Source organism: Perna viridis, chromosome 7, assembly GCF_037379345.1.
Source record: "Perna viridis isolate PV_CMFRI_1.1 ecotype Kerala chromosome 7, ASM3737934v1, whole genome shotgun sequence".
Taxonomy (NCBI): Eukaryota; Metazoa; Mollusca; class Bivalvia; order Mytilida; family Mytilidae; genus Perna; species Perna viridis.
The window spans coordinates 20,385,857-20,398,447 of record NC_142451.1 but is presented as its reverse complement, the minus strand read 5'-3'; the positions used below and the strand labels follow the sequence as shown (position 1 = coordinate 20,398,447).

Here is a 12,591-nt window from a genome sequence, read left to right as displayed (position 1 = left end):
ACCTGTAACTGTAAGTGATTCTGTGGGTCTCGATATTGTTGGTTTACTTGTCGAACTCGATGTCGTGGGTTGTTCAGTCAAAATCGATATTGTATGTGTTTCAGCGCTGTCCATTTTTATGGTTGATTCCTTGAAACTCGGTGTTGTAGGTGAATCTGTCGCACTCGATTTTGCGGGTGCCATTGTCGTCATTAACATCGTATGTGTTTCAGGTTTTCCTGATGTCTGTGTTTCTGCGGTTATAGATAGTTTTGGTTTATAAGATGAATTTGACGTAGTTATTTCGTAAATTTTGTCTGATGTTGTGGGTGTTTGTCTGGTTCTCAATGTTTTGCGTTCTTCAGGTGTTATTGGCAGTGTATGTGTCTCTGTCCTGCTTATTGTAGCGGTTGATTCTGAGGAACTTGATGGCGTATATGTATCTTCCGCACTCGATGCCCTATGTTCGACAGTCGTTTTTAATGCTGCCAGTGTTGGTTTAGCTGTTTCTGTAGTAGATTCTGTGGTACTCGATGATTCAAGCGTTTCTTTTGAACCAGATGTGGTGCGTTCTTCAGTCGAAATTAACATTGTTTGTGTTTCAGTCCAACCCATTTTTACGGTTGATTCCTTGATACTCGATGTTGTGGTTGAATCTGGTGTACTTGATTTTTTGGGTTCCACAGTCGTTATTGACATCGTATGTGTTTCGGGTTTTCCTGCTGTCTGTGTTTCTGTGGTTAAAGATATTTTTGGTTTAAAAGGTGAATTTGATGCAGTTGATTGGTAAATTTTGTCTGATGTTGTAGATGTTTCTCTGGTTCTCAATGTTTTGGGCTCCTCAGTTGTAATTTGCAGTGTATGTCTCTCTGTCCTGCTTATTGTAGTGGTTGATTCTGAGGAACTTGATGGCGTATATGTATCTGTCTCACTCGATGTCCTATGATCGAAAGTCGTTTTTAATACTGCCAGTGTTGGTTTATCTGTTTCTGCTGTTGATCCTGTGGTATTCGATGATGCAAGCGTTTCTTTCGAACCAGATGTGGTGCGTTCTTCAGTCGAAATTGAATTTGTAGATGTTACAGTTATAACTGTTGCTCCAGGTGATTCTGTGGGTCTCGATGTTGTTGGTGTATTTGTCGAAGTCGATGCAGTGGGTTCTTCGGTTGAATTCGACATTGTATGTGTTTCAGTCCTATCCGTATTTGTGGTTGATTTCTGGAAACCCGGTGCTGTAGGTGAATCTGTCGCACTTGATTTTGTGTGTGCCACTGTCGTTTTTGACATCGTGTGTCTTTCAGATTTTCCTGATGTCTGTGTTTCTGTGTTTAGAGATATTTTTGGTTGAAAAGGTGAAATTGATGTAGTTGGTTGGTAAGTTTTGTCTGATATTGTGGGTGTTTCTCTGGTTCTCCATGTTTTGGGCTCTTCAGTTATAATTGGCAGTGTATGTGTCTCTGTCCTGCCTGTTGCAGTGGTTGATGCTGTGAAACTCGATGGTGTAGTTGTATCTTTCGCACTCGATGTCTTGGGTTCGACGGTCGATTTTAATGCTGCCAGTGTTGGTTTATCTATTTCTGTAGTAGAATCTGTGGTACTCGATGATTCAAGCGTTTCTTTTGAACCAGATGTGGTGCTTTCTTCAGTCGAAATTAACATTGTTTGTGTTTCAGTCCAACCCATTTTTGCGGTTGATTCATTGATACTCGATGTTGTGGTTGAATCTGGTGTACTCGATTTTTTGGGTGCCACAGTCGTTATTGACATCGTATGTGTTTCGGGTTTTCCTGCTGTCTGTGTTTCTGTGGTTAAAGATATTTTTGGTTTAAAAGGTGAATTTGATGCAGTTGGTTGGTAAGTTTTGTCTGATGTTGTAGATGTTTCCCAGGTTCTCCATGTTTTGGGCTCCTCAGTTGTAATTTGTAGTGTATGTGTCTCTGTCCTGCCTGTTGTAGTTCTTGATTCTGTGGCACTCGATGGTGTAGGTGTTTTTTTCGCACTCGATGTCTTGGATTCGACAGTCGTTGTTAATACTGCCAGTGTTGGTTTATCTGTTTCTGTAGTAGATTCTGTGGTACTCGATGTTTTAAGCGTTTCTTTTGAACTCGATGTGATGCGTTCTTCAGTCGACATTGACATTGTAGATGTGTCAGTCATAACTGTTGCTCTAGGTGATTCTGTGGATCTGGATGTTGTTTGTGTATCTGTTGAACTCGATGTGGAGGGTTCTTTGGTGGAAATTGACATTGTATGTGTTTCAGCCCTGTTCGTTTTTGTGGTTGATTCCTTAAAACCCGGTGTTGTAGGCGTATCTGTCGCACTCGATGTCTTATGTTCGACAGTCATTTTTAATCCTGCCAGTGTTGGTTTACCTGTTTCTGCTGTTGATTCTGTGGTACTCGAAGAAGCAGGTGTTTCTTCCAAACTCGATGTGGTGGACTCATCTGTCAAAATTGGCATTGCAGGTATTTCAGTCCTACCCATTGCAGTGGTGAATTTTGTTGGTTTACTTGTCGAACTCGATGTCGTGGGTTGTTCAGTCAAAATTGATATTGTATGTGTTTCAGCGCTATCAATTTTTATGGTTGATTCCTTGAAACTCGGTGTTGTAGGTGAATCTGTCGCACTCGATTTTGCGGGTGCCACTGTCGTCATTAACATCGTATGTGTTTCAGGTTTTCCGGATGTCTGTGTTTCTGCGGTTAAAGATAGTTTTGGTTTATAAGATGAATTTGACGTAGTTACTTCGTAAATTTTGTCTGATGTTGTGGGTGTTTGTCTGGTTCTCAATGTTTTGCGTTCTTCAGGTGTTATTGGCAGTGTATGTGTCTCTGTCCTGCTTATTGTAGCGGTTGATTCTGAGGAACTTGATGGCGTATATGTATCTTTCGCACTCGATGCCCTATGTTCGACAGTCGTTTTTAATGCTGTCAGTGTTGGTTTAGCTGTTTCTGTAGTAGATTCTGTGGTACTCGATGATTCAAGCGTTTCTTTTGAACCAGATGTGGTGCGTTCTTCAGTCGAAATTAACATTGTTTGTGTTTCAGTCCAACCCATTTTTACGGTTGATTCCTTGATACTCGATGTTGTGGTTGAATCTGGTGTACTTGATTTTTTGGGTTCCACAGTCGTTATTGACATCGTATGTGTTTCGGGTTTTCCTGCTGTCTGTGTTTCTGTGGTTAAAGATATTTTTGGTTTAAAAGGTGAATTTGATGCAGTTGATTGGTAAGTTTTGTCTGATGTTGTAGATGTTTCTCTGGTTCTCAATGTTTTGGGCTCCTCAGTTGTAATTTGCAGTGTATGTCTCTCTGTCCTGCTTATTGTAGTGGTTGATTCTGAGGAACTTGATGGCGTATATGTATCTGTCTCACTCGATGTCCTATGATCGAAAGTCGTTTTTAATACTGCCAGTGTTGGTTTATCTGTTTCTGCTGTTGATCCTGTGGTATTCGATGATGCAAGCGTTTCTTTCGAACCAGATGTGGTGCGTTCTTCAGTCGAAATTGAATTTGTAGATGTTACAGTTATAACTGTTGCTCCAGGTGATTCTGTGGGTCTCGATGTTGTTGGTGTATTTGTCGAAGTCGATGCAGTGGGTTCTTCGGTTGAATTCGACATTGTATGTGTTTCAGTCCTATCCGTATTTGTGGTTGATTTCTGGAAACCCGGTGCTGTAGGTGAATCTGTCGCACTTGATTTTGTGTGTGCCACTGTCGTTTTTGACATCGTGTGTCTTTCAGATTTTCCTGATGTCTGTGTTTCTGTGTTTAGAGATATTTTTGGTTGAAAAGGTGAAATTGATGTAGTTGGTTGGTAAGTTTTGTCTGATATTGTGGGTGTTTCTCTGGTTCTCCATGTTTTGGGCTCTTCAGTTATAATTGGCAGTGTATGTGTCTCTGTCCTGCCTGTTGCAGTGGTTGATGCTGTGAAACTCGATGGTGTAGTTGTATCTTTCGCAATCGATGTCTTGGGTTCGACGGTCGATTTTAATGCTGCCAGTGTTGGTTTATCTATTTCTGTAGTAGAATCTGTGGTACTCGATGATTCAAGCGTTTCTTTTGAACCAGATGTGGTGCTTTCTTCAGTCGAAATTAACATTGTTTGTGTTTCAGTCCAACCCATTTTTACGGTTGATTCCTTGATACTCGATGTTGTGGTTGAATCTGGTGTACTTGATTTTTTGGGTTCCACAGTCGTTATTGACATCGTATGTGTTTCGGGTTTTCCTGCTGTCTGTGTTTCTGTGGTTAAAGATATTTTTGGTTTAAAAGGTGAATTTGATGCAGTTGGTTGGTAAGTTTTGTCTGATGTTGTAGATGTTTCTCTGGTTCTCCATGTTTTGGGCTCCTCAGTTGTAATTTGTAGTGTATGTGTCTCTGTCCTGCCTGTTGTAGTTTTTGATTCTGTGGCACTCGATGGTGTAGGTGTATTTTTCGCACTCGATGTCTTGGATTCGACAGTCGTTGTTAATACTGCCAGTGTTGGTTTATCTGTTTCTGTAGTAGATTCTGTGGTACTCGATGTTTTAAGCGTTTCTTTTGAACTCGATGTGATGCGTTCTTCAGTTGACATTGACATTGTAGATGTGTCAGTCATAACTGTTGCTCTAGGTGATTCTGTGGATCTGGATGTTGTTTGTGTATCTGTTGAACTCGATGTGGAGGGTTCTTTGGTGGAAATTGACATTGTATGTGTTTCAGCCCTGTTCGTTTTTGTGGTTGATTCCTTAAAACCCGGTGTTGTAGGCGTATCTGTCGCACTCGATGTCTTATGTTCGACAGTCATTTTTAATCCTGCCAGTGTTGGTTTACCTGTTTCTGCTGTTGATTCTGTGGAACTCGAAGAAGCAGGTGTTTCTTCCAAAGTCGATGTGGTGGACTCACCTGTCAAAATTGGCATTGCAGGTATTTCAGTCCTACCCATTGCAGTGGTGAATTTTGTGGTACTCGCTGTTGTATATGAATCTGTTGCACTCGATGTTGTGGGTTGAACCGTCGTTATTGACATTGTTGATGTTTCAGTCATACATGTAACTGTAAGTGATTCTGTGGGTCTCGATATTGTTGGTTTACTTGTCGAACTCGATGTCGTGGGTTGTTCAGTCAAAATCGATATTGTATGTGTTTCAGCGCTGTCCATTTTTATGGTTGATTCCTTGAAACTCGGTGTTGTAGGTGAATCTGTCGCACTCGATTTTGCGGGTGCCATTGTCGTCATTAACATCGTATGTGTTTCAGGTTTTCCTGATGTCTGTGTTTCTGCGGTTAAAGATAGTTTTGGTTTATAAGATGAATTTGACGTAGTTATTTCGTAAATTTTGTCTGATGTTGTGGGTGTTTGTCTGGTTCTCAATGTTTTGCGTTCTTCAGGTGTTATTGGCAGTGTATGTGTCTCTGTCCTGCTTATTGTAGCGGTTGATTCTGAGGAACTTGATGGCGTATATGTATCTTCCGCACTCGATGCCCTTTGTTCGACAGTCGTTTTTAATGCTGCCAGTGTTGGTTTAGCTGTTTCTGTAGTAGATTCTGTGGTACTCAATGATTCAAGCGTTTCTTTTGAACCAGATGTGGTGCGTTCTTCAGTCGAAATTAACATTGTTTGTGTTTCAGTCCAACCCATTTTTACGGTTGATTCCTTGATACTCGATGTTGTGGTTGAATCTGGTGTACTTGATTTTTTGGGTTCCACAGTCGTTATTGACATCGTATGTGTTTCGGGTTTTCCTGCTGTCTGTGTTTCTGTGGTTAAAGATATTTTTGGTTTAAAAGGTGAATTTGATGCAGTTGATTGGTAAGTTTTGTCTGATGTTGTAGATGTTTCTCTGGTTCTCAATGTTTTGGGCTCCTCAGTTGTAATTTGCAGTGTATGTCTCTCTGTCCTGCTTATTGTAGTGGTTGATTCTGAGGAACTTGATGGCGTATATGTATCTGTCTCACTCGATGTCCTATGATCGAAAGTCGTTTTTAATACTGCCAGTGTTGGTTTATCTGTTTCTGCTGTTGATCCTGTGGTATTCGATGATGCAAGCGTTTCTTTCGAACCAGATGTGGTGCGTTCTTCAGTCGAAATTGAATTTGTAGATGTTACAGTTATAACTGTTGCTCCAGGTGATTCTGTGGGTCTCGATGTTGTTGGTGTATTTGTCGAAGTCGATGCAGTGGGTTCTTCGGTTGAATTCGACATTGTATGTGTTTCAGTCCTATCCGTATTTGTGGTTGATTTCTGGAAACCCGGTGCTGTAGGTGAATCTGTCGCACTTGATTTTGTGTGTGCCACTGTCGTTTTTGACATCGTGTGTCTTTCAGATTTTCCTGATGTCTGTGTTTCTGTGTTTAGAGATATTTTTGGTTGAAAAGGTGAAATTGATGTAGTTGGTTGGTAAGTTTTGTCTGATATTGTGGGTGTTTCTCTGGTTCTCCATGTTTTGGGCTCTTCAGTTATAATTGGCAGTGTATGTGTCTCTGTCCTGCCTGTTGCAGTGGTTGATGCTGTGAAACTCGATGGTGTAGTTGTATCTTTCGCAATCGATGTCTTGGGTTCGACGGTCGATTTTAATGCTGCCAGTGTTGGTTTATCTATTTCTGTAGTAGAATCTGTGGTACTCGATGATTCAAACGTTTCTTTTGAACCAGATGTGGTGCTTTCTTCAGTCGAAATTAACATTGTTTGTGTTTCAGTCCAACCCATTTTTACGGTTGATTCCTTGATACTCGATGTTGTGGTTGAATCTGGTGTACTTGATTTTTTGGGTTCCACAGTCGTTATTGACATCGTATGTGTTTCGGGTTTTCCTGCTGTCTGTGTTTCTGTGGTTAAAGATATTTTTGGTTTAAAAGGTGAATTTGATGCAGTTGGTTGGTAAGTTTTGTCTGATGTTGTAGATGTTTCTCTGGTTCTCCATGTTTTGGGCTCTTCAGTTATAATTGGCAGTGTATGTGTCTCTGTCCTGCCTGTTGCAGTGGTTGATGCTGTGAAACTCGATGGTGTAGTTGTATCTTTCGCACTCGATGTCTTGGGTTCGACGGTCGATTTTAATGCTGCCAGTGTTGGTTTATCTGTTTCTGTAGTTGATTCTGTGGTACTCGATGTTTTAAGCGTTTCTTTTGAACTCGATGTGATGCGTTCTTCAGTTGAAATTGACATTGTAGATGTGTCAGTCATAACTGTTGCTCTAGGTGATTCTGTGGATCTGGATGTTGTTTGTGTATTTGTTGAACTCGATGTGGAGGGTTCTTTGGTGGAAATTGACATTGTATATGTTTCAGCCCTGTTTGTTTTTGTGGTTGATTCCTTAAAACCCGGTGTTGTAGGCGTATCTGTCGCACTCGATGTCTTATGTTCGACAGTCATTTTTAATACTGCCAGCGTTGGTTTACCTATTTCTGCTGTTGATTCTGTGATACTCGAAAAAGCAGGTGTTTCTTCCAAAGTCGATGTGGTGGACTCACCTGTCAAAATTGGCATTGCAGGTATTTCAGTCCTACTCATTGCAGTGGTGACTTTTGTGGTACTCGCTGTTGTATATGAATCTGTTGCACTCGATGTTGTGGGTTGAACCGTCGTTATTGACACTGTTGATGTTTCAGTCATACCTGTAACTGTAAGTGATTGCGTGAGTCTCGATACTGTTGGCTTACTTGTCGAACTCGATGTGGTGGGTTCTACGGTCGAAATTGATATTGTATGTGTTTCAGCGCTGTCCGTTTTTGTGGTCAATTCGTTGAAACTCGGTGTTGTAGGTGAATCTGTCGCACTCGATTTGGCGGGTGCCACTGTCGTCATTAACATCGTATGTGTTTCAGGTTTTCCTGATGTCTGTGTTTCTGCGGTTAAAGATATTTTTGGTTTATAAAGTGAATTTGACGTGGTTGCTTCATAAGTTTTGTCTGATGTTGTGGGTGTTTCTCTGGTTCTCCATGTTTTGCGTTCTTGAGTTGTAATTGGCATTGTAGATTTTTCTGTTCTACCGGTTCCTAAAGATGATGTTGTTGTTGCAGAAGTGATACTTGATGTTTTTTGCGTTTCAGTTTTATTTGATGTTGGTGGTTCATTTTTCGAACTCGATTGTTTTACATTTGTACTTGATTTTGCAGGGGTTTCTGTGGTATTTGTAATTGAGATTTCGTAAGTTCTATTAGATAATGTATTTGTCTCTTTTGTACTGAATGTTATATAAGTTTGAGTTGAATGTGATGTTGTATGGGCTTCTTCTATTTTATTCATCGTCGAAGGAATTTCTTTGGGAATTGATGTTATGAGTATTGTAGTTGAAGTTGTTGATGAACTTGTTGAAGTCATGCCTGAAATGTAAGTTTGTCAGTTACTTATTTCATTGATAATGCTATCTAAAATGAAAGGGAACGGTAAAAAGTCATAGAAGCAGTAATAAATATTAGAGTATGGACATGTTTAATTTAATCAAATATAGAAAAGTAATTTTTATAACATGTATTTAAACGTAGCAACTGTCACAATGTATCGCAAATTTTTTTTATATTATCACTTATTACAGTATTCTATTACTTCGGACACCAACGACAGACGTCTAATTGCAAAATAGACGAAGGTGTTTAATAAGTCTTATAGTGTGATGTTGCTATGTTGCAAAGCTGAAGTTTCTTTCCAGTTATAAACAACGCTTATAATCGGATCAGCATATTTTTGTCTGTTTAATTAGCTTCTAGACATAACAAAATTTTCCATGGAAAAGAAAGACGTTTAATATATCGTATCAAAAGATGTACTTCGTCTGTATCGTTCAGTTATAGCCAGAACGAGTGCCTTACTAAATGTTTTAATTAAACTCTATGACAATCGCGACAACTTTGGTTTTTTTCAAAATTATCAGTGTCCATATCTAGAAATATTACGGCTGCTTCAGCATATGGAAATTTAGTCTCATGATTCATGATATCTCGGATGTCGAAAGTGATATCAATTTTGAGATTGATTATAGATTGGTGAAAATTGAGTTGGTTATGATCATTTGTTTTTCAAAATCTAGACGATGTATTTTTTTTTATATTTATTATTGTTTTGTTTATTTTTCATTAATTGTTTGGTTTGAATGTATTCAAATCATGGTCTAGTCTAAGGGAAAAGTTGTACTTACCAAGTGCATGTCGACTATTCATAAAATCTTGCGAAATGCAAAATAGTATAAAGGCAAAATATGAATAGAGCATATTTGTATTCTCCACTAATACTGAGAACATTCATTTGAAGTATATCCTCCCTACAAAAGTCATAAACGCTAATGATTTTAAGTACTAGAAACAATACTAGTTATACATAAAGCACGTTACTACCATAAAACATTCGGTCTTTGAATTAATGTTGAATTATCTAATACATCATCAGTCGTAGACCTAACTAATTTATAACTGTTATTGCACAAATACGTTTTGAGACCATTTCAAACCATATATATATCAATATGTAAATTAATATATGTTGTTGGTTCTATATCAAACTTATTTTCTTGATATAACCTCATAAAAGTGTATACTTTATTATAGTTCATATCATTTGTACATGTACATTTGTATCTACCGAACAGCATATTCAATAATAGCTACAGCTAATTTTGTTAGTATTTCAATAGAACTTGATTTTTTATTTTTTTCTTGTTGAAATTTTGCATTGGACGCAAAACTCCAAAGGAATCTAAAATGTTTGCTAACTAAAGTAGGTAAAATGTTATTGCAAATATATATCATTATATTCGTCCAAAGTAAACAAAATCTTAACTACCAAAAAATAGATTGCTGTTATCAAAATGTTTTAAAGTAAGGTAACAACAAATCCAATTAATGAACAAGTCAAGTCAAAAATTAATCTGGCCGAATAGATATTACACCAAAGGAGCAGCTGGTACCGCAAGGGTTCTGACTTGGTACATGCATATCAAAAACAAAAAAACAGTCATTACTCATTATTTTTGAAGAACTGAGTATTTTTGAACCAAGGACTAATATATAAAAAAAAGATTAGGTAAGAAACCTTTTGAGACAGATTTTCTCATATCCCTGATTATGGAGTCTGTTACGCAGGTATTTATGGCGTTCAAGGGAATTGGAGTGGTTGGTATTTTGCTCTAGCGTACGGAAATAGTTGTGAAATATATACACCACATGCAGGAGTTGAAGGGATATCGCTGCATAGGTAAACAAAATGTATAATATTAAAATTACAGTTGTCCCTTTTGTTATAAACCAGTGCTATTGTCAAATTTGAGATGTAGATACAAAAAGATGCAGGACAAGCTGTTTCTGTAGTCTCCTATATTTCGAGCCCTGGTTGATATATTGACGGTAACCACTTACCAAAAGCACGGTTATTGATAGACAATAAATCATCAATACAAAAAAATGTATATCTGTATGTAATGTAAAATGATTTAGTATCTTTTATATTTCTATTCTTTACCGGATGCTTAGGACATTTAGTCTCGTTTGAATATAAATTTGTGGATTTGTAACCAAGAACAATATATTTTTTCGAAATAACAAAAGATTCACGAATGAGTCCTTTCAAACGAGATTTCAATCAAAAAAGAGTTCAATTTATCATGTGATAACGTAGTGTAAAGAGTTGGGAAGTAAAATATTTTGAGAGAACACATTTCCGAAAAGCTGCGTGATTTTAGGTATTGAAGTAAATCTTTAGAACATTTTAGTATCCACATATGATTAATGCCACTACGAGGGTTGGTGGCATTGCAGCTAGCTTGCTAATAGGTTACAGACCACCAATTCAACCAATGAGCATTTGGAACGTACGCAAAAATAGTCCTACGCAGAAATTATCCCTGTTCCTCATAGTGCTGTGAAAAAAGGTCTCATCTTATTTAAAAAATTTAAACAGTTTCTGAAAGGAAAAAAATTTCTGTACATTTTATAGGTGCATTTTGCTTTTTGTGATGTGAAGCCTAATCTCCATAATGATTTTTAAATATACCCCTATCTTGTGAAAACACTGGGATTTCCCATGCTATTTATAGACCCTTCACTTCCGGTGACCAGTACTGCACTGCAAGTCTGCTAACCCCACATGACATTCTGAGGATTGTGAGCTGACATATGTAGAATCATGCTGATATATAGTCCTCTGCAGGTTAAAGTTAAGGTAAAGTCCAGAGAAGCCATTGAATATTGTGAAATTAGCATAGAAGCCTATGGAAAGTGTAATTAGTGGTTTTTAGCCTAATATCTCCTTCGAGGAGCAAGATGAAGATCATGCTAAATATCTGTCTTTGCTTGGCATCCAATACACGTAAGGTAAGTCCTCACGTTTTGTTTTGATGTTGCGAGTAGACATGAAGCACCTAATGCGGTTCAGGATTTCAACTTTGTCAAAAGTAGTACGTTTGAATAACACTACCTGCCCAATTCCTTAATAAGGCAGTTGATGTAATGCACTTTAAAACAAATGCAATGTTGCTCAAAACGTTGTCCTATATTATATTTCTCAGTAATGAGGAAAGACATTCAAGTGCCTCACTGTCGTTTAATACGGACTTTGATAAAAATGCTTTTGCACATTTGACAAGGTTGCAATTTAACCTGTTTTGGCCGCTCATTTATAAAATTGGCACTTAACGCAAAAAATACAATTATATCAAAATACTTATCACCATTCAATTTCACCCATTGATAAACGCTTTAATAAAATTCCTATCAAGTTTAGTCCTGGTACCTTTTATTGGCGCAAATTTTGTAAAAACGCGGCCGAGATCGGAAGTAGATTCTACACCTGTAAGTAGATTTTAACATCCATATAATTACAAAAATACTACAGATCGTTTCAATCATTTCGATGAATGGATGATCAAAAAGAATGAGTCTCCAAATACGATGAAAACAACAAGTAATGGAATACATTTTTTTACCACGTTCACGTTGGTAAACTCGGCTCCTTTGCTCTTTTCACTATCTTAAATATCGATTTTAAGTTGAATAAGACACTATTCAAGCCTTTTAAAAAAAAATTCAAAAAAATTGAAACCATAGGCGCAACTTCCTTCTGCTCTGTTTTTTTTTCTGGGAAATCCTTCAGTGAATTTTGTGTACTAGAATTCATACATGTAAGAATGAGGATTCAAAAAAAAGAACTGACCGAGTTTTTCAAAAAGCATACTACGAAATTTGAGTACATGGTGTCTACAATAGTTAAAACTACGAAAAATGAAGACGTTATCATGAACTCCTAGATCACCACGGTATATCCATATGCACCACGAGAACCGATTTGTTCGACGTGTCATAATTTCTTTTCCCCTTTCGTCTATCCCCGGACTGGACTTTTTATGAGCAGCTCAGCGAGTGCTTTTAGAAAGGCAGGATACGCTCCCCAATCCAATGCACCTGGTCCATGCCCCCAATTTTTATTTTAGTGGATTCCGAGTTGCTCATTTACTTGTTTGGTTTATACATTTTAATGTATTATTTTTGGTTATTTTATGTTCTTTGTTATGTGTGTCTGGTTTTAAAGGTCTGGTCTTTTTCCTGGATTGCACGTTTTGATTTCCGCAAAAATCTTGATTCCCTTGATTACTCTCTTACGAAATATCATGCAAAATTCATGCCAATTTGACTAAGTATATTTTGA

The 12,591-nt window shown here is 37.8% G+C and overlaps 1 protein-coding gene across 1 annotated transcript in view; it reads right to left on the bottom strand.

The window, feature by feature from the left end:
• The window catches only part of LOC148611725 (uncharacterized), a 37,543-nt gene extending 28,331 nt beyond the window's left edge, over positions 1 to 9,212 (bottom strand). The window contains exons 1-2 of the mRNA XM_088595321.1: positions 9,095 to 9,212; positions 3 to 8,282 (exon numbers count right to left, since the gene is read on the bottom strand). Coding sequence (XP_088451447.1) covers positions 3 to 8,282; positions 9,095 to 9,197 — 8,383 coding nt within the window. The 5' untranslated portion in view covers positions 9,198 to 9,212. The remainder of the gene's footprint in view (positions 1 to 2; positions 8,283 to 9,094) is intronic.
• Between the last annotated feature and the right edge of the window lie 3,379 nt (positions 9,213 to 12,591).